Genomic DNA, 26,437 nt, shown 5'->3' with positions numbered 1-26,437 from the left:
TATTCAGGTGTGCTGCAGAGGGACACATGGAAAAGTTTCAGGACACCGGCCATCGAGGACTGAAGTTGAACACCTGTGCATTAAAGGGTAAAACAGCTTGTTTCAGAGGACATGTGCATTAGAGGAGCTTCACCAAGGCCCAGTATGGGTGAACCATGTAAAGCTCTTCTAGTAGAGTCCCTGAATAGAAGATGGAGCTGGGCTTCTTTTAGCAAATCATACTGTTATTACCCAAAACGCAGGTAAGACCTGGGACATCTAAATTACTTACGCTACAAAACAAAATTTATAAAATGCACACTTTATTTCAAGCACTTAGAAAAGTTACAGTTAAATATCTCCATCCAGGACAATATAAACTGTTTTTACATTTCTGCCACATTTAGCTCAACTGCACATTTTTTTTAAAGTATAAAATTCCACTAACTCTTCATGGAGGGAAAAAAAAGGCCCTCAGTGTCTGTTCAGGCACACAGATGCTGTCACTGTCCTCCGAGTTAATCCAGTGGTCCCAGATTATCAGTCCATAAATATCAGAGTGGAATGACATAAAAGAGAAACTGCTTTCAGCCTTAAAAAAAAGATCTCTTGGTAATGTTTTCCAGTAGCAGTCAGAAACAGTTTCCTTCTAATAGAATTAAATGTACAGTCAGTCAGACATCCACAGATGCGTGTGTCTTTTGTGCAGAGTAATGTTTGGATTCACAGCTCTGGAATGGCAATGGTCAAAATATACAGTCACCATGAGGCGGTAAGAAACGCTGAAACTGTCCTCTTTGTTATACCATCGTGTTGCTCTCACCAATTTTGTCCACCAGCTGAAATAAAACATGAAAAAGGGCAGAATTATTTACGAGTTGTTATGCGAAGGATGATTTAAAATAACATGTATGAAGCAGAACATGCAAGGATGATGATGTTGATAATGCAGTGAGGTTTTTATATTGGTAAACAGCTGTAAAATATTAGCGACCACGGCCGAATTAACTGATCCTGGACGCTGACGGTTTCCAAGAAGCTACAAAAGGCTTCAAAGACACGAGACTGAGCGGGGAATCCCATGAGGTCGTGCTCAGGACAACAGGGACCCTGTTATTAGACTAGATGAGAGAAAGACCAGAGCCCTCTTATCTAAAAAACCTTCCCCAGCTTTTGGAGCCATTTCACTCTAAAAATCTTTAAAGCCCACATAGATCAACAAAGTAATATCAGCTTCTTTAAAAACTTTCAGCTGCTTTTTGCCGTAAATGCCATTTGTATCATCTAATGGAAAAAGTTCATGTTTAGCTTAGAGAACTAATCCCCAAATATTTTGATAATCAATTCTTTGCACTTAACATTATTCAAATACGAATAAAGAAAACAAATCCCTGGTTCCAGCTTCTCAAATGCAAGACTTTAAATGATGTATTTTAGTCATATATGGTGGTAAACTGAATTTTGTTTAGCACAAATAAAACAAGATAGTTTAGTATTCGTATAATTATACTTGCATGACTTTTTAGACAACGGGCTGCAAATACCAGATTTTTCCATGTCTGCCAAAGACTGTATTTAAAAGATGGAGGAGGCCACCGTGACACCCTTTGATTAGCAAAATTCTGCTTCCAGGCCTTGAGCTTAAATAGATGCAAGGTGCGGATCAGACCATGAGTCTGAGTGACTCGGCCACAATGTAGGTGGCGTACCCTGCTATTTCAACTACAGCTGGAATCTCATGTACACAGTGGACATCATGTTGTATTTAATGAAACCTGAAAGTAGCAACTGAGACCATAACCTAAGCAGGAGAGCCAGAAGCCATTTTCTCATGCACTTCTATAGAATCTGACTTCTTACTGCAACCAGAGAGGCTTGCATAAAAGAAAACTGCAGGTGCACTCAGAGAGCACCTTCTCCACCATGACCAACTTTTATTATTACTGCATCAAAGATTAGTGGAATCTTCCTCTCCACAAAGTTTCATCAAATTCAGACAGTGTTTATTTACTGTTAGTCCTGCAGACAAATGTCATTGAAAGCCTTATAAAGCTAAACAATATTTGTGATTAGTGACCCTTATTAAGGTTAAAGTGCCTGAGAGTGACACTTACCGCACTGATCCCCGGTAAGCTGAGCAAAGATCCGAGCACAGGCACTCGTCTGATGAATCCGACTGCCACCGGGAAGAATCCCCTGTTAACGAGTGCAAGAATAAAGTGAGACTTGGAAATTGTTTTGGACATGTGCAGAGGAGAGATAGTGGACAGTGTTGAATATGGAGGTGCCAGGCAGGAGGAAAGAGGGAAGACGGCAGAAGAGGTTCATGGATATAGTGAAGGAGGACATGCAGAGGGATTGAGGTGACAAAGGACGTTAGGTATAGGGAGAGATTCGGGTAGATGATCCACCGTGGCAACCCCTAATAGGGAGCAGCCAAACGAGGAAGAAGAGGAAAAGGAGTTCAGCCCTTTCTGACTGAGCTGACCTGAATAAGAGGAAGAAACCGTAGATCTCCAGAACAACCCCAACAATCGGCCAGCCAAGCAGAACCACCAACACTCCTCCCAGGAAGAAGCTGGTGGCTTTTAGTTTGTGCCTCTGGAAGAAAAACCTGAAGGTACGCTCGAGGCCGATGACGAACGACAGTCCGGAGACAAATAGAATCTGCACAGGAAACAACATGTCACGGGTCCAAGATCTTTTAGGTTATATAGGATAGACTTTCACACTGTGTTATAATTACTAGGTAGGTTCTGTGCTCACAGCAATTTTTAATCTAATAATTTACCCGATATAAACATTCATTTTTAACATCTGTTTCCTTTTTACTGCCCTGCTCTAGAGCAGCAAAGAAAAGATCAACTTCCACTCACATCAGCAAATGTGATCATATGGACCAACAGCCAAATGGCAATCAACAATACAGGTACTACTCTGATATATCAATGAACCCAAAAACCATCAACTCACATTTCCAATGGCAAGGAGAGCTTTATCAAAAAACAGCATCATCCCAAAGAAGAGGAAAAACACACCAAACCCCGTCAGTCCCATCCCAATCTCTGCAGACATCAAGAAAAAGAAAGAAGTTATTAATAAGTCGCATGATCTACTTTGGTTTACATGGATTTCAATTTTATTAAAGAAATGCAGAATGACTATTCATTAAGGGGGGTATTCATATTCATTTCCAGCTTCACATTTTATTACAAGGCAGCTTTGCATGATCCAGTCCAAAATAAGCCTTGTTTTTCTTACAGTGGGACTCTGGATTAGCCAGCTTTAAGCAAGCTTTCTTATTATTGGCTGCCCTTTGCAGACAGAAGGTTTGAACAGCAGGTAGGTGGGACTTCTGTGCTGACATCACACAGCCAAGTGTAAAAAAACAACAAAAAAAAACCAAGCAGTTAAATGACTCGTGCGCATACGCTAACCTCGTTGGTTTACACTTCGGCCGTGCTCGATATACGTTTTTTTTTTAAAACAAGAAACAAGTGAAAAAGAAAAAAAAACAGTTCCCCTTTACAGCTACTTCACGTGGTGACGTAGCGTTGCTCTCAGCCAATCGTGTTTGAGCTGCTGGCCTCGTACATTCAGCTAAACCCGGTTTCGCACAGAAACACTAGAAAGACAAAGAACAGCATAGAAACAGAAGCGGCTCTTACTTTGTGAATCCGTGAGCGAAATCATTTTGGTATCCGCTGAAGACTCTGTCCAATCACCAAGAGGTCGCAACGACTCAAACTGGCAGCTTTACGAAAGCAGCGTAGCCAAAGTGTTGATGCTACAAGCGGCAGTAGCAGCAGTGGAGGCAAAGGTAGCGGTTCATTACGCAACCACGTCAGCCGGAGCCACGTATACGCGCACGCCAGCAAAGATCGTCTATGATGACACTCACTGATCCAACACACTCTGCCAATTTTGCTGTCTGTGTGTGCACGTTTAGAAAAAAAGTACTTGTTATCCTTTGGTCTTATTAATTTGATTTATTTGGCTGTTGTAATCATTTAACTGTAAGACATCTGTAGTCCAAAAATATATAAGGTGTCATATCAGATAATTATTAGATGTTTCAAATTGTAAATGTTATTGATATTGGATCGATGCTAGCGCGAAATAATCAGTACTTTATTTTTATCCCTCAAGTTTAGTATGTAGATCATTGAATTGTGTTATATATATTTTTTTTAATTAAAACATTTGGAAAAAGAAAAATGTCTGAACCTTTTTTGGCTTGACTGTCATATCTATTTTATCTATAGTCTATAACATATTTAAAAACAAAGTCCGTCAGAGACAGGCATATTTACATTCCAGCTCTCCAAAAAGGTCATTGTTAAAATCCATGAAACGCTGATTGTGTTGACTTTTTATTATGGAAAGTAAAACCACAGTGATTTAAATCTTTTCAAAATTTGCAAATGGATGATGATTCATGTCATAAATCCCAGCACCCTGCTCTTCCCTATATAAGCTCCCTTCATAGATTAAAAGTAATAGTATCAGTAATAATCTTCCTGTATTTACTTGGTATCAAATCGATACCAAAATTTGCACGATCATAGTTCATAGTGAGCAGCTCCCCTGCTCCAACAGCCTTGCGTGGCTTCATGTACCTATAAAATGAGGCAGAGTGATATCTCATTATTTTTCAGTCTGTAATGAGCTGCGCATGCGTGTCGTCAGAGCTGGACCGTGATTACGCTGAACGCATATTTATTCATTCGTTTGTTACATTTTTCTCTAATATTCACATGTAGTGTTGCTTCCTGTACAATACGTTTTTTAACTCGTAATGTGTTACATGAAACTATAAATATTACGCACACGGGAAACCCCTTTTCCTATTTTTTAAATAAACTACAACTCCCATGAAGCACCTGGAACAAGGAAGAGCGAAATCTCGGATTCAGACGTGTTCAGCTGAAACCGGAGTTTGTGTGAAAGCACAAGAAGTCGGACACACAAACCGCTGCCGTAATGCAAACATGCTCCGTTCATTGTCCCGTTTGATTAAGTGACACATCTTCCACCGAGTTTTTCCCGCCGTGAACACCATGGGGCCCGTGTTTGCCGTTGTTCTTGTTTTTGTCGGCTGTTGTAGCAATGTGGTGTTTCTGGAGCTGCTTGTGAGGTCAGTGAGAAACTTACACCGTGTCTACACCAATGACTCATGAAGACTTTACTTCACAAACGTTTGTGTGAACAGTTTGTTTTTAGATTCCTCGTTGCACAGGTGTTTTCACTGAATTCATACAGGAAGTGAAGTCTCGTTTGCATGTTTGTCTAAGTGTCTGAGTGTTACTAAGCTACCCTTCTCCTCCTGAATAATTTTAACTCGTTTTCAACGGTTTTTGCTTCTTAAATCATACTTGATCAAGACGTTTTTTAAGTTACTCCTGACCTCACGTAGTTAATGGATGGTGTTAACGAGAAAACTGGCTACGCTGCGTGCAGTATATGTAGCAGAGCAGTATCACTGTGTGTCATAATCACTTGCATTACGAGTTTATGCTGGAAGGAGTTCAGTCTTTTGACATGTACTTTGTGCTTCTGTGGTTATTCGGTGTTTCTGTGTTATCAGCTGTTGGTCAGTGTTACTGAAGTGAAAGTAAGAGAGTGGTTTCCTGTAGTTAGTGAGATTCTATGGAAATACTTTTACTGCACACTTATTTGGTCCAAGTTTGGACCTTTTGCCTTCAGAACTGTTTAATTCTCCCTGGCAACAGATTTAACAAGGTGCCTATGATTGGCTGATGAGATAATTTATTTAACAAGAGCTGAGCAGGTATTCCAAATAAAGTGTCAGGTGACTATGTGTATGCACAGTGTCAATACTATACACACCCATATTTGGGGTGTCTGTCAGCACCTTGTTTTAGTTGTTTGTTTTTATCCCCCCTTCCTTACCTGTGAAAGTTGTGCGTCCATACAGGTGAGGCTGGGTGTAAATCTGACTGTAAATTTAAGAATTTCTGAATAAATAATCACAGCACTTGTGCAGGCACCTGGCTCATATTCATGTAGATATCCCTATGTCTAGAAACAGCCATGCAAAAGCCTGCTCATGGTATAGTATCCATAGATTGGGCCACATTACCAAAGACTAAAACTAAAGATTTACTTCTATCTTTATTTTCTTTTAGCACATTTATTCTGAAGCTAGTTTTTATTTTCATTACAGTTACATAATGCCATTCAATTATACTAAGTGGGTATGTAGATTAGAGAAAAAGTTATACATATATTGCTCTGTTCTTTTTTTCTTTTTTTTTCCAGTGTATTCATTTTTGAAATGTCTGTCGTTAGCATTAAATGATGCATTATTAATTAACTCTTGGCTCTTTTTCTTCTTTTTTTTTCATAGAGATTTTCCAGGATGTGGCAACATAGTCACCTTTGCTCAGTTTGTCTTCATCGCATTGGAAGGTTTCATCTTTGAAACAAACTTTGGACGCAAGAAACCAGCAATACCTATTAGGTGAAAATTAAATAATTTATTAACAAAAAAGATTGACGTGAATATTTTTCAGCTGGTGACTTTTTAAAGCTGACACTGAATCACATTGTCCATTATTTATTTATTTTTTTTCAGTAACTATGTGATCATGGTGACCATGTTCTTCACTGTCAGTGTGATCAACAACTACGCTCTCAACTTCAACATCGCCATGCCTCTACACATGATCTTTAGATCAGTAAGTTTCACACTATGACTCTTGAATGTTTCCTGTTATCACTGACCATCACTTCCTTCACCAAAGCCTGATCTCTGAACTGTTTTCTTGTTTCTTTGTAGGGATCACTAATCGCTAACATGATCCTGGGAATAATCATCCTGAAGAAAAGGTACCCAGCATCCCCCAACAACATACATAACGTTTCCCCACTATGTTTTTGACTTTGTAAATTTAGCAACTAGAACGCTTCATGGAGTGTACTTAATGACCACACACTTTGATTAAATGCTAATAGGATCAATTTTTTGCTGACAGAGATTATAATGATCAGGGTTTTATTCTGTGGACAGACAGTTGCAAAAATCCCTGCATCTGAACTGATTCATTCATATTTCACAAAGACAATCCCGTGTTCCACAAATTTGGCTGTTTTATAGAAATAAAATCATCTTCACCAGATCCTGTTGGAGCAGGTTTACTACGACAGTCTGATTTACACATTCATCTTCATTGTCTTGAAAGTTTGTAGTGGTGCTGTCTACAGTACCCATCATTATATTTTATACATTGATAGTTTTAAAGATGGACATAGCAGCCAGGTTGGACAAAGGAAGCTATTGTGGAAACACCTGCATTATATCTGAAGGCCACCAGATGATGCTTGCTTAGGTTGCAAAGATACTTCCATACTATAGAAGTCTATGGGAGGAAAAGCTGTCTGTGTTCCCCCTCTCGGTCACTCGGTTTTGGTTATATTCAGTAACAAATACATTCTATTTTGTAAATCTTGGTTACATTATGTTTAGGAACGGAGAATTATCCGCTCATTGGTTAATGAGTCAGCTTTCCTCCCTTCCTTGTCCCAGCCAAGTTTTCAACCAAGGTGGCGACAATGAAAACGCTCATCTCGGGCTTAAAAATGCAAATTTTATTCACTTTTTTCAGCTGTGTAGTTGAAGCTATTGAAAAGAGGAAGCTTTCAAATCGAAATAAAAGTTGAAAAGAGTCGTAGTGAATCTACCCACATTTTTCTTCTCTCTCCGCAGATATTCGGCCAGCAAATATCTGTCTATAGCCTTAGTTTCTGCAGGTATCTTCATCTGCACCATCATGTCTGCCAAACAAGTGGTGAGTCCTCTGCAGAACACTGGGTACTGCTGCAGTTTGACTGTGAGTCATTTTAGCATTTGTTTAAGTGTGCTCTCATAAACTGCACTCCTGATTTTGCAGAATGTGTCAAATGAGGGTTCAGAAGACCAAGGCTTTTACACCTTTATGCATTGGCTTATAGGTGAGTGGCAGCTGATGCTGGCTTTTTGCAGATATGTGAATATCGGTGTGTATGTTTAGTAGTAAGTCACAAGTTTCTGTCCAATCATTTTGTGTGTTGGAGGCATTTGCAGGGGTGGGAAGTCATGTTGATCATGACATGTTGATAATCCATATACATGTTGTACGGATGCATTCAGGTATCGCCATGTTGACCTTTGCCCTGCTGATGTCTGCGAGGATGGGCATTTTTCAGGAGACACTGTACAAGAAGTATGGAAAACACTCCAAAGAGGCGCTCTTCTACAATGTGAGTTTTCCTCCAGCACCAACAGCCCAGGAATTCACTCCACAAATGTTTTCATGGAGCTGTTTTAAAATGTGCAATCCTTTAACATGATTCCTTTGCATCTTTTTGCAGCACTGCCTGCCTCTGCCGGGCTTCCTGCTTCTCTCTACAAATATCTACAACCACTGTGTCCTCTTCAGTCAGAGCAGTGAGTGCCGTCAATTCATTCTGGGAGTCTTTTTCAGAGTGCGTGTTTCATCACAGGTGTCAATGATTACTTTCTTTGCAGCTCCCACGCTGATTCCTGGGGTCGAACTGACCGTGCCGATAATGTGGATCTACCTGCTGATCAATGTCATCACACAGTATCCTACCAAAACAAGTACTTTTGCAGTTTGCTTGTACTGTTTTTCTCTTTTCCTACTAAACACAATATCACAGTTCATAACTTGCTTTTTTCCCCCAGCAGCTAAAAATAGAAACTGTAACCTCAGCTTATTGCTGTTTTATTAAATCACAAATTTAGATCCAAATGACCTTCATCAGATGCAAAAAACAATGTTCATATCATTAAGCACACACAGTTTTAAAGAAATGTTTACACCCACATACCAAGCAGAGTTTAATCATCTAATTAGGCAGAGATAACTGTCGAGCACTTCACATATGTGTGTGCTATTAAAGCTAATATTAAAAAAAAAAAATCGGTTTAGTTTGATCAATCTTGTCTCAGCTTGCACTAAAGACACATTCAGCCCACTGTTGACATTATGAACAGCCGTTGAGTTTGAAAGTATCGCGCTCTTACTGGACTTAAAAACTGTGGTGTCACAAACAGCTCTTCACACCACAGCAGAGGATCTATCTGAGGTGGCCCTCGCTTCAGCAGCCCTGTGGTTTTAGTCACGTCTGGGCGGGATTCAGAGTCAGCAGGTCTTAGTCCCACAGATGGTAGCGTCGCTTCTCGGCGAGCTCACAGATCAAGTATCCGGACATGTTCACAGCACTGAGCCCGGTTTCTGTGACAACATCAGTGAAGTAATACCTCTCGTTGTGAGAGGCCAGCTCATGTTTCCCCTGAGTGGGTTGACAACTCTGTGCTGATGAAGGCTTGTTTGGATTTTCTTTTGTTTTGTTTAAATAAAGGCATGAAAGGCACTGCTGTAAAGGAAGAAGGTGCTTGGATTTTTATACCAAAAGTCAAAACTGCAGCGTGGTTTTAATCATGGAAATTTTATACATCACCTCTTGCTCTAAGTAGCTGACTCATCAAATTTCATTGTTTCTGAGCATCAGCTGAATTTTGATTACTGACTTTGCCTTTATTTATAATGATAAAACAGAGTTATTTGGGCAAAGCCGCTTATGCGCTGTTTTTAATGCTTAACTCTTATGCTGGTTCCTGGTTGGGCCTCTCAGCTTAGAACCAAAAGCGTGTCTGAGATAACTTTGGTAGTGATATCCTTTTTATTTGACAATACAAAGCCGTGTGTTCAGAGCAGTCTGAAACCAGAGCTTATGGTTCACAGAGATTACTTGTACATATACTGATTCATTTGAAATTCAGAAAATATTCGTGGGGATTCAGCCTTTGTAGCATGTATGTAAACTATAATGCTGTCTCAGTAAGAGAAACAGTATGACCCAGAATCTAAATTCGTGCTGTAACAACTGCTAAAATAGTTCGTAACACAAAGTAATATTATAAGTGAGAAAACTAAAGAGTGGCCCTTATTTTTTTACTTTAAAAAAATGAAAGTTTAAGTTGTTTTCCTAAATATTTGTAAACTAATATTAATTAATGGAACTAAACTATAAATCAGCTGTAAAATAAAACCTTAATAATCCACTATGGGCTTCATAGAAAAATGTTAATTAAAATAAATACTACAATAATTTACCAGAATAATTTTATATTACTACCAAAACTAGGTTTGAATATTTCTGTTATACACGGGATCACAATATTAACTGATTAATCCCTGCCTGATCTGTCCAGTGATGCTGATCGTGAAAAATAACATTAATTAAATGGCGGTTTAGCTTACGAGGTCAATTGACACAGACCGTCTTAGCAACACGTGAAGAAATTAGGTTTTTGTCTTCTGTGTCTCAAGTCTTGTTGCAGTCTTTAACCGTTTCTTCAGGTACGTTTGCATCCGTGGTGTTTTCATCCTGACCACCGAGTGCGCCTCACTGACGGTCACGCTGGTGGTGACGCTCAGGAAGTTCCTCAGCCTCATCTTCTCCATCATTTATTTCCAAAACCCCTTCACCACCTGGCACTGGGTGGGGACGGCCGTGGTCTTCGTCGGTACTCTTCTGTACACGGAGGTGTGGAGCAGCGTGCGGGCGGCTCTACGGGGACCCGACGCCAAAGAGAAGAAGGCAGAGTGACGAACCAGAGACTGGCGGTGGACAGAAAATCAGTTATCGTGTTGGACGTAGAGTGATGTTGTTATCCCGCAGCAGTTTTATACAGTTTTAGGGTCATTTAGATTTATACTTGATTACACGGTGCTCAGTCATACACCACCTGAACAGTTTAAAGGATGGTGGTGTTCTGCATTTTTATTGTTGTCAGCAAATCCCATGAACAGATCAAATCCAGCAGATTATTAAAAATCAGCACAGATTTATTGCTAGGAGCTTTTTGAGTCAATTGAGCCAGATCTCATTCATGATAGATTTATTTATTTTAATTCCACGTGTGAATGAATCTGTGTTTTGTCTGTCTGTGCTCTCTGACTCCAAGCACCAAGCCCATTCGCTGTGACTGAAGATGTAGATCTCTAAAACCAGCTATAGTCAATATTTTTACACTACTTGATCACGTGACTACTTGATTATGGTGATGAACCCACAGAGAGTTTTCACCCTCTCTTCAGGCCCAAAGAGATACATGCCATGATTTACCCCAGAACTTGTTTTTCTTGTGCTTGATTGCAGAAAGTTGTAAAAACGACTTACTGTGAGCTTCCTGTCAAGCATTTTACCACAAACTTGAAGAGTGATTATTAGTCAGATTAAATTGTCTTTTTTTTTTTTTCATACAAAATCCATAAACATTCTTGTTTCCGCTTGACAGACTCTAGGTAAAGATGTTTTCAGTGTTTAATCTGTTATAATTATAATGATAGATTTGAAGGGGAAAGAAATATGTTTGCAGCATGTATATGCTGTGTCGACAGTTTTACTGCCCCCTGTGGCCAAAACGTCAGATTTTCACACTAAAGTCCCACTTTTCCAGCCGGTGTCATTTAACGAAATCATTTCTGAATACAGCTGGAGACTGTTTTTATCAGGACGAGTTAATATTTTATTTTGTAGGTACTGTTCGAAGTGTGTGATTGGGGGTCTGGTGAGAGCTTTGTCAGCCAGTGCAACAGTGTCGGTCAGTGTTGTGTTGTAATACTTTGGCTACACAGATTCTGAGTTTGGTCTTTATTTTGGATTTGCTAACAATAGGAAAAATACGAATACTCTCGGTGTTAGGTGTTTTAACATTAGTACCTCATTATGGTGCGTTCACAGACACAAATTCAGTGCCACTTTTCTTTTTTGCCTATGATGTTGTTTGGATATTTATTTTTTTTGCCTCTAGCTGCTCCAGGTTCGTGTTCATTTTAAGGACTTCACCGATTCATGTGTGAAGAGCTGCTGGAGTCAGATTGCGTGATTAGATAGGGGGACAGGTTATGCAGTGCATATTAAAGTCCCCGTGTCCTTGTCATATTGTCTCAGGTGTATTTGTCAACAATAAATCTTTACACTCCCTGGTGACTGAAATTAAAGTGGGAACATAGCTGAAGACTGAGACTGTTTTTATTTTGTTTTTTTATCTGTGCATGCTTCCTTTTTAAGTGAGTTTTATGAATGTTTAAAGCTGGGACACTCTGTTCTCTTACGTTTCACTGACTAATGCGCAATGGACCAATCCAGGGGGGTGGTGTTCAACTCCATCCAATGGCTGCTCATGTTATTCCCCGTCGGTGGTGGGAAGGGCAGCTCTTTGGGTTTTATGTCACTAAGCACTCGTCCACGCTGTGGGTGCTGTAGTTTCAGCAGGGGCAGTGATGGGGGGAAACAGCCCGAGTCACTTCTGTGAGGAAGATGAAGGCGGAGGAATTACTTTTCTGAAGGGCATTCGGGTGAGTGAAGGCTTGTTTAGAGCTGTTTCCATCAGTATAGCGCACGGCTGCACAGCGCATCAGTGCAAGTCAGTGATTTCCTGTCATTCCAGTGTGTGAATGGGTGGATGACTGGATATGTAAAGTGCTTTGGGGTCCTTGGGGACTAGTAAAGCGCTATATAAATACAGGCCATTTACCATTCCTGTCTCAGACGCCCTTGTTGAAAAATTTTTTTCTTTCCATTTTTTAAAGTCTGCTAAAATCACCCCGCACAAAGTCAGCGGCATCCCTCTGGTGTAGGGGTTAAAAATAGAAAGTGCATGCTCGCCTTACATTCCCCACACGTGTGGAAGTGCTGCTTCACAAAGTCTTTAAATTCCTGTAATATCCAAACTATGGGTTAATTCTTTACGGCATCATATCTATAATTAAATCAGCTTTATTTCAGGTAAATAATGCCATTCTCAATCTGCGACCTTTATCGACCTCTATTGGTGACATTACAGTGTAACAACAGCACTTTTACCTTGGTTTGTATCAGGGGTGTCAAATATTAGACCCGCGTGCCTAAATCCGGCCAGTCTGGCCCACAGGATTGGAGTTTGTTCTTTTTTTTTATTTTGGACTTTGAACTGTATTTTCATAAATTTTACAGCTTGTTCTGCTAATAAAGACAGCCCAGCCACCATTCATACTACACAGAATCAGAATATCTTTATTGTCATTGTAACAAATTAAGTGAAAGTCCCTGCGGGGTCAAGAGAAAAGGTTTAAATATAATTACAAAAGAGTAATATAAGAAAAACAGGATAGAAACTGCTATTCAGTATTTGACTCTGTATTTGTCACCAAAGTTATGAAGTAATAGTTAAATGAAAAACACTAAAGTTACTATTTTTCTCACTATCCACTACAGAAATTCCTTTTTTAATCTGTCTACTTTAAAGTAAAATAAACAAATAAATAAAATAGGAAACTTTCTGTGAATTAACAAAAATATTATTCTTTATAATTACCGGATGGTCTGGGCAATGACCTACCAGAACATCTTTCTGTAATTTTATGCTTTTATTTGTTACAATTTAAGCCAGAATAGTCCTGCTCAAAGATTTCTTTTATTAACTACAGCACAGTTCCTTTGTCACGTAGAAAAACATACTTCCTTTTTCTTACATTGAGATATCACAGGGATTAAGTGTGCAGTTACATTTCTTTACACTGACAGAGGGGATTTTCACCCCAATTAAAATCAAAGTGGGCTGGATGTGACCAACAGGGTAAAATGAGTTTGACATCCCTGGCTTCAAAGAATAAAATTTTACTGCATGAATTGATCGCAATAAAAAATGATCCTAAAATATATAATTCTCCAGTAGGAGCTGGCTCAAGCCTCTGATTTTGTCAAGAATGATCGTATTTACAGATTGTATTAAAGTGTGTCCAAATATGCAGAAGGCATATTGCTAGTTGGTGTTATGTGCTGTCAGTGGGAGGCAGCATAACACCAAAAAAGTCCCGAGAAATGTGAATGATTTAAATACAGGCACTGGGGTCCTTAAATACAGCAAGGTGCAAAAGTCTTGAGCCACCTCTCATTTCTTTCCTTTTTCTCTCATTTTGAAGTGGCAGGCTTAAAAAAACTATGCAGATTAGATGAAACGCATCTGAAAGTTAAGTCCTAATAATAATTATAATAGGACACTTTTTGCTAAAGCTTCATCAGAAATGGTCTCAGTGGAAGGGTGGCTGAAATTCAAGGCCAACTAAATTTATATAGTGATGAAGCTAAATTTGAAGTTGTAGGTTCAAATCTTGAATTTATGGAGGAGGTCAGGAGAGAAGTGTCTACAGAGCCTCCGCTGTGTAAAAGCACGACGGAGGCTCTGTCATGGTTTGGAGCATCATTTGAGCCAGTGGTGTTTGAGATTGTGTTTTAAAAACAGCACAATTTCAATTTAAAAACTGTCCGTTATTGTTTTGTTTGACATATCATTGGATTGATTGGCTTGTTTTCAATGCTGCAATACTGCTGGGCTTTCTATTTTCTTAAAAGTCACTAAACTTCTCCACTGATGTAGCCTTGGTCATGGTATTTGATAAGAACTCTTTTAAGAAAATATATTGTTGCATAAAAGTGATAGGTTCTTCACTCTTAAACAAATAAAGTTATATACCATTTATGCTTTCATCTTTCTCAGTAAGTGTTACTTTTTCAAAGGGCAGCAAGGCTGTACCAAAGTCGCTTCTCTGGATTTTGAATGTGTATTTATGTCACTGCCGGTGGCTGTTCAACAGACAAAAGCACAAATAAAATAACATTATTTCTCATTTGTTCTTATTCTGAATTTCTCTTAGAAAATATTAAAGGTCAGACAGTCTGAAGGTCTTTTCAATTATATTTACAAGAAACAAGGAGACCTATTTTCTGATGTATTTGATATAAAATTCCTTTGGACACTTGTTCAGTGGCACGCTGAGTCTTATGAAATAACGCTGCAGTGTTTAATGGCAGTGATGCATAAACTTCACATTACTTACGCAAGACTTGAACCTGTGATAGAGAGCAGAGCACCAGCATGGGAAACATTTGAATTTGCTCTTTGTGGCCTGCAGGTGGCGCTTATGGTTATTATTATTCTTCTTTCATCAGCTGTCAGACCGAGTCATCAAGCGGATGAAGCTGTCGCCAGAGGTCGTCTCGCCGCATCTCGCTCATGCATCAAAACCAGTGGCTTCTCCAGATCCCACCTCTTCTGTGGAACACTTGTCACCTCCTCCACCTACAGTTATCGCAGCACCACCTCCTTCTCTTTCTCCTCCTTCTCAGGGAGCCACAGTTCCAACAGTGGAACCTGCTCCTGCTGTTAAGCTCATCCCGCCTCCTCCTGTGCAGTTTCACTCCTTTCCTCCAGCCCCTCCAGAGCCTGCAGCTCAAACTCCATCCACCCCTTCCCCAGGAGTCAAAGCACCTGTAGAGCCCCTTCCTCCACCCCCTGCTGAAGTCCCACCTTCTGCTGAAACCTTAATCCTACCCACGTCTGTAGAGTCATCTCAAGCATCTCTGGCTCCACCTGAACCTTCATCTCAAACACCCCCCACTATTATTGAGCCCGCTACTGTCACTCCATCTGTTGAACCTCTAGAATCTGTTACCCCATCACCTCCACCAGTAGAAACAGTCCAACTTCCACCCACGGTTGAATCTACTCCATCTGGACCAGTGGAGGAAGTGGACCAGCGGTGTCAAGTGGAGGCACCAGTCGTGGTTCCAGCTATTGATCCAGAGCCTCCATGTGCTCAATCTCCACCTCCTCCAGAGGACGCTCTAGCACCTCCAATGCTCTCTTTTGAAGAAACATCTCCATCTTGTCACTGTGTGGAGCAAGCTGTTGCCCCAACTCACCCACCTCTAGCTCCACCGCCACCAACCGAGGAGTCCCCCAAGAACCCATCTGTGCCTCCTTTTGATGAGAAGGAAGTACCTGTTGTCACAACACCACCCCCACCTGTGACAGGTGAGTCTGAACCATCCTAATCTTTTGGCATTTCCAATTAGCTCTTGTGATGCTTTGAAGTGCATGCTGTGGCTAAGGACATGGAGGTTAATAGGACAAACCTTATAATGTTGCTCAGTCAGATAAGATAAGATAAGATAAGATAGAACTTTATTAATCCCTCGGGTGGGTTCCTCTGGGAAATTCGATTTCCAAAAAAGCACAGCACCGACAGAAGTTACAGAGTTACAGAATATTATACACACACACACACACACACACACACACACACACACACACACACACACACACACACACACACACACACACACACACACATATAAATACAGAGACAATATAAATAAAATATACGAAGGGGATAAATAGAATAAATAGGAATAAAAATAAAAATACAAATACAAGTGAATTGCACATTTCAAGTATTGAGTCTATTGCACTGTTGACTATTTACAAAAAGTATTGCACAAAAGGTATTGCACAGTGAGGTGAAGAGGCACTACAGCTTAGTTGTTCCCCCCTCCTTTGTCCTCCTGTTTCCCCTCCCTCTCCCCTCCAGAGAGGAGTTAAACAGTTTGATGGCGTGTGGGACAAAGGAGTTTTTAAGTCTGTTAGTTCTTGTCTTTGGGAGAAGCAACCTGTCACTGAACAGACTCTTCTGATTGTTTATGGCCGTGTGCAGAGGATGCCTGGCATTGTCCATAATGTCCATCAGTTTCTTTAATGTCCTTTTCTCTGCCACTGTCACCAGAGTGTCCAGCTTCATGCCGACCACAGAGCTAGCCCTCCTGATCAGTTTCTCCAGCCTGGATGAGTCCTTCTTTGCTGTGCTGCTCCCCCAGCACACCACAGCATAGAAAAGTACTCCTGCAACCACCGACTGGTAAAACATCCTCAGGAGCTTCCTGCAGATGTTAAAAGACCTCAGCCTCCTGAGGAAGTACAGTCGGCTTTGGGCTTTTTTATACAGGTGCTCTGTGTTGCATGACCAGTCCAGTTTATTGTCCACCCACAGCCCGAGGTACTTGTACTTGTTGACCACCTCCTCCCCCTCTATCTGAACCGGCAGTGGACCTGCTCTAGACCTCCCGAAGTCCACAACCAGTTCCTTAGTCTTTGAGGTGTTGAGTTGCAGGTGGTTTGTGTGACTCCATGCGACAAAGTTCCTCACCAGACTTCTGTACTCCTCTTCCTGATCATCCCAGATACACCCCATGATGGCTGTGTCATCTGCAAACTTCTGAATGTGGCATAATTCAGAGTTGTAGCAGAAGTCAGAGGTGTACAGGGTGAAGAGAAGAGGGGACAGCACAGTTCCCTGTGGTGCTCCTGTGCTGCTGACCACAGTGTCAGACGTGATGTCCTTCAGCCTGACGTACTGTGGTCTGTCGGTGAGGTAGTCGGAGATCCAAGCCACCAGGCAGGGGTCCACCTCCATCCTGTTCAGTTTTTCCTGAAGCATACAGGGCCGGATGGTATTAAAGGCACTGGAAAAGTCAAGAAACAGGATCCTGACCGTGCCTTTTCCCCCATCCAGGTGTGAGTGGGCTCTGTGTAGGAGGTACAGGATGGCATCCTCCACTCCGACACCCGCCTTGTATGCAAACTGTAGTGGGTCCTGGGCATGTTGTACCTGTGGTCGGAGGAGGTTGAGGAAGAGCCGCTCTAGAGTCTTCATAAGATGTGACGTCAGTGCCACCGGTCGGAAGTCATTCAGCTCATTGGGCCGGTTCTTTTTGGGGACCGGGACGATGCAGGATGTCTTCCATAGGGCGGGCACTCTCCCCAGTCGCAGACTGAGGTTGAAGACTCGTTGTAGATACACAAGTATGCAGAATTAAAGTCCAAATCACATGACTCTGAGGAAATGAGAGAGATACAGCTGATGAAGCATCCAAAAAGTGTAATAATAACAATAATAAACCACTTGTCTCTAAGGTGGGATTAAGATTTGAGAATGAGCATTTCCGTCTATTGTCTGCAGGATCATTTCAGTTAACAAGAGCTGAAAGCAGCAGTTTGAAGTTTCCAAGCCTAAAATACATTACAGAGTTACAGTGTAACATCCGGAAATCTCTGAGGCAGAGCATTCAGTGGAATTGACCCGAACTGTAGCGTGTGCCAGAACACGCCACCTACCACCTCAGCAGATTTGCCTCCCAGTGAGGTTCTCCGTTTCCTTGCTTCTTACTATACTGACTCTGTGAAGAAGATCAAGCACTCATATCAGAAAAATAAGTACACAGGGACACACCATTTGTTGCTTTTCTTATTACCAATGTGTAACCATTATTTCAGACCATTATTTCTGGTAGAAGTTTCATTTCAGCGTTCTAAAGCAGTGATGTTCAAGTTATGTTTGAGGCTTTCATTTGGAAAGAGTTTCAGGCTTTTAGTAGGAGATCAAATTTAATCAGTAGATTTAACATGTTTGCAATCATTGCTTTGTTTGTTTCTTCTCAAGTGTCGGAAGACGAGTTGAGGCAGAAGCTCAAAGAGGAGATGCAGAGAAGTCTGAAGGAGGAGATCGACCAGAAGAGGCAGGAGCTACAGAGGCAGTAAGGACACAAGACTGAATGTTTTACTGAGTTTTGAATCTTGCTGTCTCATTTGTCCCTTCTGATAAGATAAAAACACAACTGTAGAGGTTTGTAGTCGATCCGTACCGATGCACACATTTCTGCTCAAGATGCCACATTAATTATTTAGTCACTAATTCTATTTAATAGGAAAACATTCAAATTTATTCATTTTTTAAGCAAAAACGCCATAAATCAATAATAAATATAATATTTAAATAGCGATAACAAAGATTTTAAAGTTAAACTGCAATCAAAACTTTGAATATCAGAGAATATATTCTTATTTTTTTTAATCAGTGTTTTTATTGAGTTTTCAGAAAGCATATCATTCATACAGAAAAGCTCGAACTCAATTCCTACAACACAGTGTAAGACAAACTATACCCAGACAGAGAAAAGATAAATAAATAAATAAAAGGGGGGGGAGTTGCCAGTTATGGAGTAGACGAAAACTCATCTTCAAAATAGGAAATGAAAGGCTGCCAGACCTTAAAGAATTTCTTGGTGTTGCCCTGTATAGTAAATCTGAGATGTTCTAATTTGAGGTGTGCCATCACCTCCTCCACCCAGCGTTTATGGGATGGCAGTGTTGCCTTTATCCAGTTGAATAGAATCAATCTCCTAGCCAACAATGAGGTGAATGCTATTGCCTTCCTCTGAGAGGCTGTTAGTTGAGTTTCCCTCGGTGCCACACCAAAGATGGCTGTCAGAGGCATTGGTTCCATATCTTTAGTATAAATGAATGAGAATGTTCTAAAGATGTTAGCCCAAAAGTCTTTCAGCCTGGAACAAGACCAGAACATGTGGCATAAGTTGGCTGGCACCTGTTTACATCTGGGGCAGGTCGGATCGGCCCCCTGGTACATTCTTGCCAGTTTCTCCCTTGACAAGTGGAGTCTGTGTAACACCTTGAACTGTATCAATCCGTGTCTTACACATATAGAAGCAGAGTGTACTAGATCTACAGCCCCTCCCCAGTCAGAGAATATATTCTTATTAATTAAGTACAATTATCCCAGGATATCTGCACACTTGAGCAGTTGCTGCTGATGCATTCTCAGTTGATCAGCTTATCGATTAATCAACTCTAAGTTCTTTAAAAGATGCACTTTGTGCATGTGAAGGTTGGAGGAGATGAGGGTGCAGGTTCGAGCTGAGGCGAGGGCAGCAGCTCGGGCTCAGGTGGAGGAGCAGGTGAAGAAGATTCTGGAGGCTGAGAGGGCGGCGAGCACGGAGAAGCTCACAGAGACTATCATGAAAGAGCGAATGAAGACGGAAGATGAGAAGCTCATGGTGCAGCTTTATGTAAGCAAAGGAAGACACGCTTGACTCTGAATATGTGAGGAACTCTGCTGTAAATACAAAACACTTTCCTCCTTTTAATGTGCTTCTTTTTCTTTCTTGCCGCGTTGTTGTTTCAGTGGATGGAGCTGAAGGTAGGACGATAGAGATGCATGCATGCATGCCTCACTCTCAAACAGCTGCAAATCACAGACATGAGTTGCAGCTGTAACTTTGAAAAACAGGAAAAATTGACCCTGAAAAAACCGCATGTAAATTGAGTGTCAGCCTCTAAAAAATTTCAATATGACGTTTTCAGAGCTGTACTGATATCTTCTATGAATGTTACATTATCGCAGGCTCATCAGCTGGAGGAGAAGGAGAAAGAGCTGAAGAAACGAGACGCTCTCTACAAGGAACATCTTGCAAAACTCGATACAAAGGTTAGTTAACATTTTTGAGACTTGAAGTAATTCTTATACGTTTAAAGTTCTTACAGGTTTAAAGCGAGACTATGTTTTGCTAGAGATGTGTCGAGTGGCCAAAAGACAACGTGTATGCCTAACTGGCTTTTTAACTAGTTTTGAAAAATTCCAGTTGTAATCTAATCTAATGTGATGTATATATTACTCCAAAATTTAGGCAACCCTCAACACACAATCAGACATCAGATCTTGATAAATTAAATGTTCAACTTGAAAATCTTTACTGACATATGGTACTGAGCAAAAGTCTTGAGTCACCCTTTATTATATTTTGCTTCTAAGGAGCCAAACTATCTTGTAACTTGTGTAATCTCAGTGTGTCCTTCAAAGTATTAAAGGTAACCAGAGACATTAGGGACAAAAGAGCGAGTTGTAGGCCGAAAAAGTATCTACAGCAAATGATCAAAATCTGAATATCATGTAATTAAGAAATGGGGGGGGGAAATCCAGCAAAGACCTGACACAGGACCTGAGTTTCATTTGGCCTTTCAGCTGTCTGCTGTTCACTGAAGCCGTGTTAGAAATGGTCTCTCTGGTGGATGTCAAGAAGCTATTTTTAAGGCAGGAAAACAGGGAGAAAAAGATAAGCTGGATTAATTCAATTCAATTCAATTTTATTTATATAGCACCAAATCACAACAACAGTCATCTCAAGGCGCTTTATATTGTACAGTAGATCGTACAATAATAGATTCAGAGAAAACCCAACAACTAAAGTGGGAAGGAAAAACTCCCTTTTAACAGGAAGAAACCTCCGGCAGAACCAGGCTCAGGGAGGAGCGGCCATCTGCTGCGACCGGTTGGGGTGAGGGAAGGAAGACAGGATAAAAGACATGCTGTGGAAGAGAGACAGAGGTTAATAACAGACATGATTCGATGCAGAGAAGTCTATTAACACATAGTGAGTGAGAAAGGTGACTGGAAAGGAAAAACTCAATGCATCATGGGAATCCCCCGGCAGCCTATGTCTATTGCAGCATAACTAAGGGAGGATTCAGGGTCACCTGGTCCAGCCCTAACTATATGCTTTAGCAAAAAGGAAAGTTTTAAGCCTAATCTTAAAAGTAGAGATAGTGTCTGTCTCCCGAATCCAAACTGGAAGCTGGTTCCACAGAAGAGGCCTGAAAACTGAAGGCTCTCCCTCCCATTCTACTTTTAAATACTCTAGGAACAACAAGTAGGCCTGCAGTGTGAGAGCGAAGTGCTCTAATGGGGTGATATGGTACTACAAGGTCATTAAGATAAGATGGGGCCTGATTAATTAAGACCTTGTATGTGAGGAGCAGGATTTTGAATTCAATTCTGGATTTAACAGGAAGCCAATGAAGGGAAGCCAAAACAGGAGAAATATGCTCTCTCTTTCTAGTCCCTGTCAGGACTCTTGCTGCAGCATTTTGGATCAGCTGAAGGCTTTTCAGGGAGTTTTTTGGACATCCTGATAATAATGAATTACAGTCGTCCAGCCTGGAAGTAATAAATCCATGAACTAGTTTTTCAGCGTCACTCTGAGACAGGATATTTCTAATTTTAGAGATGTTGCGCAAATGGAAGAACGCAGTCTTACATATTTGTTTAATATGTGCGTTGAAGGACATGTCCTGGTCAAAAATGACTCCAAGGTTCCTCACAGCGTTACTGGAGGCCAAGGTAATGTCATCCAGAGTAAGAATCTGGTTAGAGACCATATGTCTAAGATTTTCAGGACCGAGTACAATAACCTCAGTTTTATCTGAATTAAGAAGCAGAAAGTTAGCGGCCATCCAGGTCTTTATGTCTTTCAGCCCATTATCTTTACACAAGATAATGGGCTGAAAATCAGTAGCAGCAGGTCTTATGTAGTGATGAACCCAGATTTGAATGACGTTTTTGTTTTCAAGTGATTATCAATCTGTACAGCAGGGGTCAGAAGAGAGGTTCAACAGTGACTGACTGCTCTGTCATCACTTGGAGCTGCATTTCAGTCAGTGGTGTTGGGGATTTTTGTCAAAACTGATGGAATTATGAACGCAGAAAAGTACGTTCAGATTTTGATCCACCATCTAGGATGATCTGGAAAGTGACTTTTCAGCATGAAAATGATCCCAAAGGCACTGCACAAAACATGCAATGACTAACCATGACTAGCACTCATGGATTGCCCCCCCCCAAGAGCCCAGACCTGAACATTATTAAAGCAGTGTGGGGTCATCTTGAAAGAGAACAGAATAAAAAGAGGCCAGGATCCAAAGAAGAGCTTTGAATGTCTTTCAAGAAATTTACAGAGCGATTCCTGAGGACAGTTGTTAGAATTATACAACTTTGTTTTCCATGTATATCTGCACGTTTTGGCTATTTCCCATTTTCCTAACAAAAAAGACTTTTGCACAGTACTGCACACTGAATAATTTGTGGAGAAAGAAATGAAACAACACCAGTTAGTGGAAACCAAAATTATCAAATCGTCAATCCTTTCTGGGCTTGATGTTAAAATTATTAAGTGATCCTTTAATTTTTCAGCAGTATATCTGGAACTATTTGAAACTGTTAATTACTTTCTTCAGGTATCAAATTGCATTGTAAATGCACCCATGTGCCAATCCAAGATACAGCAGTACGCTGCGCTTTGTTTTCATTTTATTAACAGTGCCATAGGTACATGATCAAACACCTTAACAAATGTCATCACGCTTTAATTCCAACATGTCTGGATCCTAATTAGAGCCTACACACATGTAGCACCACCTTTTACAGCTGACACCAGTGATAGAACCGTGAAGTTGAGCTAAAACATGTTTTCGGGGTCTTTAAATGCAAATTTTGGCCACTGAGGAGCTGTCACGTCCTGAATTTCTTTTGTGGGATTATGTTGAGGGTAATGTGTGTGTTTTTTACCACTTTGGCAGTGTGCAGAGTTTTACAAAGTCTCTGTCGAGAGCTTCCGGAAGGGCAAAGAAGAGACTCTCAGCCGTTTTACGTAAGTAGGAACACTTTAATTTGTTTATGTGTAGTGTCATGTAAGCCTTATTACAGCTTTTATTTGATGTAAGTTAAGTTTGAATGGATTGGATTTATATAGCGCTTTTCAAGGCACCCAAAGCGCTTTACAATACCACTATTCATTCACTCTCACATTCATACACTGGTGGAAGCAAGCTACAGTTGTAGCCACAGCTGCCCTGGGGCAGACTGACAGAAGCGAGGCTGCCATATCGCGCCATGGGCCCCTCTGGCCAACACCAGTAGGCAAGTAGGGTAAAGTGTCTTGCCCAAGGACACAACGACCAGGACAGAGAGCCCAGGGATCGAACCGGCGACCTTCCGGTTACAGATGCGATTCCCAACCCCCTGAGCCACGGTCGTTTGAATCATAAGAATGAGGCAAATGTTATTTAATATTATTTTCTTCATCTCTCTCTCAGTCATTTTAACACCCACCCAGTGTGTGGAGACTTGCAGAGTCAGATATTAAAATGCTACAAGGAGAACACGGGAAAGACTCTGTGCTGCTCGCGCATTGCCGCTGCCTACATGCAGTGTGTGGACGAAGCCAAGAAAGTACGACCCGACTTGACTTAAACACATTATTTGATTTCATACCTCATTTGCTGTGGATCTTTATTGATCATTTTAAACCATCTCTCTCCTCTCACAGAATAAGATGAGAACAGGCGGTTAATGTGGACCGCATCCTGGCAGACTACTGCAGCCTTTCTATGTACCCAAGGAAGTGCCAGACGCATGCAGACGTTAACTAAAAGGACACTTTAGTCTGCTGCTCATCATGGGATCAAAGCAATTATATCGATGCAACGACAAAATTAATTTTTAAGTGCTTGCTTTTTTCTTTTAAATGAAGCAAAACACAACAGACAAGCAGAACATTTGCAGACTGAGAGCCTGATTAATCATTTTACACACGTGCCTTGAAGTTATAAAAGCTGTTTATCAGAGTGTGAACGCATGAAGGAACTACTGAGTGAGCAGAGTGTAACAACGAAGAAAAAATTAAATCCATCAGTAAACCTTGATGTGGAACATAATGGTTCACGGTTAAAGAAAATATTCGTGCGTGTGTTTGTGTCTGTGCATGTGCTGCCCCCTGCTGATTTTGAGTTCACAATTTAATAAAAATTTATTACTGTGCTCATGAAATCCAGTTGATGCTCTCAGGGAGGTAAAGCGGCTGTTTTTCTGTGATATAGCTCATTACTTGTGGCAAAATTATGGATGCAAAGCAAAAAAAGAAAACTCATAAACACAACATCCTGAACATCGCAAATAAGACGGAGCACTGGACAGCAGAAGTGCAGGTGCATAAACAACCTACGTAGAAATGCTTATATGTGACAGTGGACATGTGATCATCGTTTTACCACAAATGGAAGATGGTCTCCTTTCTGCACAGTTACTTTTTATGGCATAAAAAAAATCTGTATTACGAAAATAGGTTCAAGTTTCTGTCTTGGAGGTCATTTCAAGAAAATTGGTGCAGTTTCAAGAAGTCACACCCGTCAATACAATCAATCAATCAATAAATTGTCAGTCAATTTATTCGCTTTTATCACATTATACTGTTAGTTATTAAAGTAAGAAGTATTTGCAAAAGAAGGGGATTTTGAACTATGTCAGCTGAACATCCATGATGTGAATCTCCTGTTCCTCCACATCCCAAAGATGCTCTATTAGATTGAGATCTGGTGACTGTGGAGGCTATTTAAATACAGTGAATCCATTACTATGTTCAAGAAACCAGTTTGAGATCATTTAAGCTTTGGGACATGTTGCATTATCCTGCTGGAAACTGGCATCAGAAGATGGGTACACTGTGGCCCCACTGAGATGGACATGGTCAACAAAAATACTCTGTGGTGGCTGTGGTGTTTAAACAATGCTCAAAGTGTGCCACTATCTGCCCCACCATTACACCTGAAGCACAAATACAAGGCGTAAAGGATGTTGTTCATGTTGTTTATGCAAAGTATCACCGTTCTTCCCTATTCTGAACTTCACAGGTCAACCTGACCCCATCTAAATGTCTGTGTAGGTTCTCACCCATCCTGATCATGGTAGTCTAATGAGCTTGGAAAGAAAGAGACTGGACTTCTCTAAGCAGTGCAGCGAGGAGTGCTCAGACTTCTACACTAGAGAAACCAACCACCCACTCCATAAATGCATAGCACAACGTAGAAGAGCCACCTCGACTGGACATGACTCAGCTGGACATCTGCATCTAAAGGTCAAAGGTCATTATTTCGAGGATGCCAGTGCTCACTTTTTGGACAGAGAAGACAGATGGTTTGAAAGAGGAGTGAATGATCTTTGAACAAAAGAGGTGGCTTACAACACCAATTGTCTGTGATCTGCGGTGCAGTTTTGAGATCCCTTCCCAGACGCTTCAACCTCGACTCACGTGATCTCAATGGGTCACATGATAGGGTGAGGCAAGGTATCACGATGGTTACGCCCAAAACCTCTGCTAATAATGACCCACACCTTTTTGGTGTGGGTCATGAAGTCATTTGAGCGCCTAGTTCTCTCCCATCTCAGGACCCTCACGGCCCCCCTCCTGGACCCCCTGCAGTTTGCATATAGAGCCAACAGGTCTGTAGACGACGCCATCAACATGGCCCTACACTTCATCCTGCAGCATCTGGACTCCCCAGGAACCTACGCCAGGATCCTGTTTGTGGACTTCAGCTCTGCCTTCAACACCATCCTTCCAGACCATCTCCGAGGCAAGCTTTCCCAGATGAATGTGCCTGATCCCATCTGCCGGTGGATCACTGACTTCCTGACGGACAGGAAGCAGCATGTGAGGCTGGGAAAGAATGTCTCGGACTCCCGGACCATCAGCACCGGCTCCCCTCAGGGCTGTGTTCTTTCTCCTCTGCTCTTCTCCATGTACACCAACTGCTGCACCTCCACCCACCAGTCTGTCAAGCTAATCAAGTTTGCAGATGACACCACCGTCATTGGGCTCATCTCGGACGGGGATGAGTCTGCCTACAGGAGGGAGGTTGAACGTCTGGTGTCCTGGTGCAGCCACAACAACCTGGTGCTGAATGCCCAGAAGACAGTGGAGATTATTGTGGACTTCAGGAAGCACACAGCCCCACTCCCCCCCATCATCCTGACTGACACCCCCATCACCTCTGTGGACTCATTCCACTTCCTGGGTACCACCATCACCCAGGACCTGAAGTGGGAGCCCACCATCACCTCCGTCATCAAGAAAGCCCAGCAGA

General features: G+C 41.3%; 3 protein-coding genes across 7 annotated transcripts; 2 read left to right on the top strand and 1 right to left on the bottom strand.

Moving 5' to 3' along the window:
* Window positions 1–285: 285 nt before the first annotated feature.
* Window positions 286–3,828, bottom strand: golt1bb (golgi transport 1Bb). Of its 2 annotated transcripts, XM_024803256.2 has the most exons (6): window positions 3,648–3,828; window positions 2,953–3,044; window positions 2,468–2,646; window positions 2,094–2,175; window positions 803–818; window positions 286–710 (listed from the first exon to the last, which is right to left on the bottom strand). In XM_024803256.2, exons 1-6 carry the CDS (start codon window positions 3,670–3,672, stop codon window positions 703–705), a joined length of 402 nt encoding a protein of 133 aa, XP_024659024.1. In that variant the 5' UTR covers window positions 3,673–3,828; the 3' UTR covers window positions 286–702. The 2 variants fall into 2 exon arrangements, with proteins under 2 accessions (XP_024659024.1, XP_024659023.1); XM_024803255.2 differs by having other exon boundaries at window positions 286–818; window positions 3,648–3,825.
* Window positions 3,829–4,655: 827 nt separating this feature from the next.
* slc35b4 (solute carrier family 35 member B4) lies at window positions 4,656–12,031 on the top strand. The gene is made up of 10 exons (XM_004576356.3): window positions 4,656–5,116; window positions 6,350–6,463; window positions 6,578–6,680; window positions 6,782–6,831; window positions 7,709–7,790; window positions 7,893–7,953; window positions 8,132–8,241; window positions 8,353–8,428; window positions 8,510–8,585; window positions 10,368–12,031. The coding sequence occupies exons 1-10, from the start codon at window positions 5,040–5,042 to the stop codon at window positions 10,615–10,617; spliced, it is 999 nt and encodes a 332-aa protein (XP_004576413.1). The 5' UTR covers window positions 4,656–5,039; the 3' UTR covers window positions 10,618–12,031.
* A 101-nt stretch (window positions 12,032–12,132) lies between these two features.
* LOC101466629 (uncharacterized) lies at window positions 12,133–25,651 on the top strand. Of its 4 annotated transcripts, XM_004576357.4 has the most exons (9): window positions 12,133–12,371; window positions 15,004–15,868; window positions 18,330–18,423; window positions 19,572–19,752; window positions 19,869–19,883; window positions 20,088–20,171; window positions 23,096–23,166; window positions 23,612–23,747; window positions 23,845–24,335. In XM_004576357.4, the coding sequence occupies exons 1-9, from the start codon at window positions 12,297–12,299 to the stop codon at window positions 23,866–23,868; spliced, it is 1,545 nt and encodes a 514-aa protein (XP_004576414.3). In that variant the 5' UTR covers window positions 12,133–12,296; the 3' UTR covers window positions 23,869–24,335. The 4 variants fall into 4 exon arrangements, with proteins under 4 accessions (XP_004576414.3, XP_076742061.1, XP_004576415.3 ...); XM_076885946.1 differs by lacking the exons at window positions 23,612–23,747; window positions 23,845–24,335 and adding an exon at window positions 25,237–25,651; XM_004576358.4 differs by lacking the exon at window positions 19,869–19,883.
* Window positions 25,652–26,437: the final 786 nt, after the last annotated feature.

This window comes from Maylandia zebra, linkage group LG7 (assembly GCF_041146795.1).
Source record: "Maylandia zebra isolate NMK-2024a linkage group LG7, Mzebra_GT3a, whole genome shotgun sequence".
In the NCBI taxonomy this organism is placed as follows: domain Eukaryota; kingdom Metazoa; phylum Chordata; class Actinopteri; order Cichliformes; family Cichlidae; genus Maylandia; species Maylandia zebra.
This window is presented reverse-complemented; position numbering and strand designations above follow the sequence as displayed.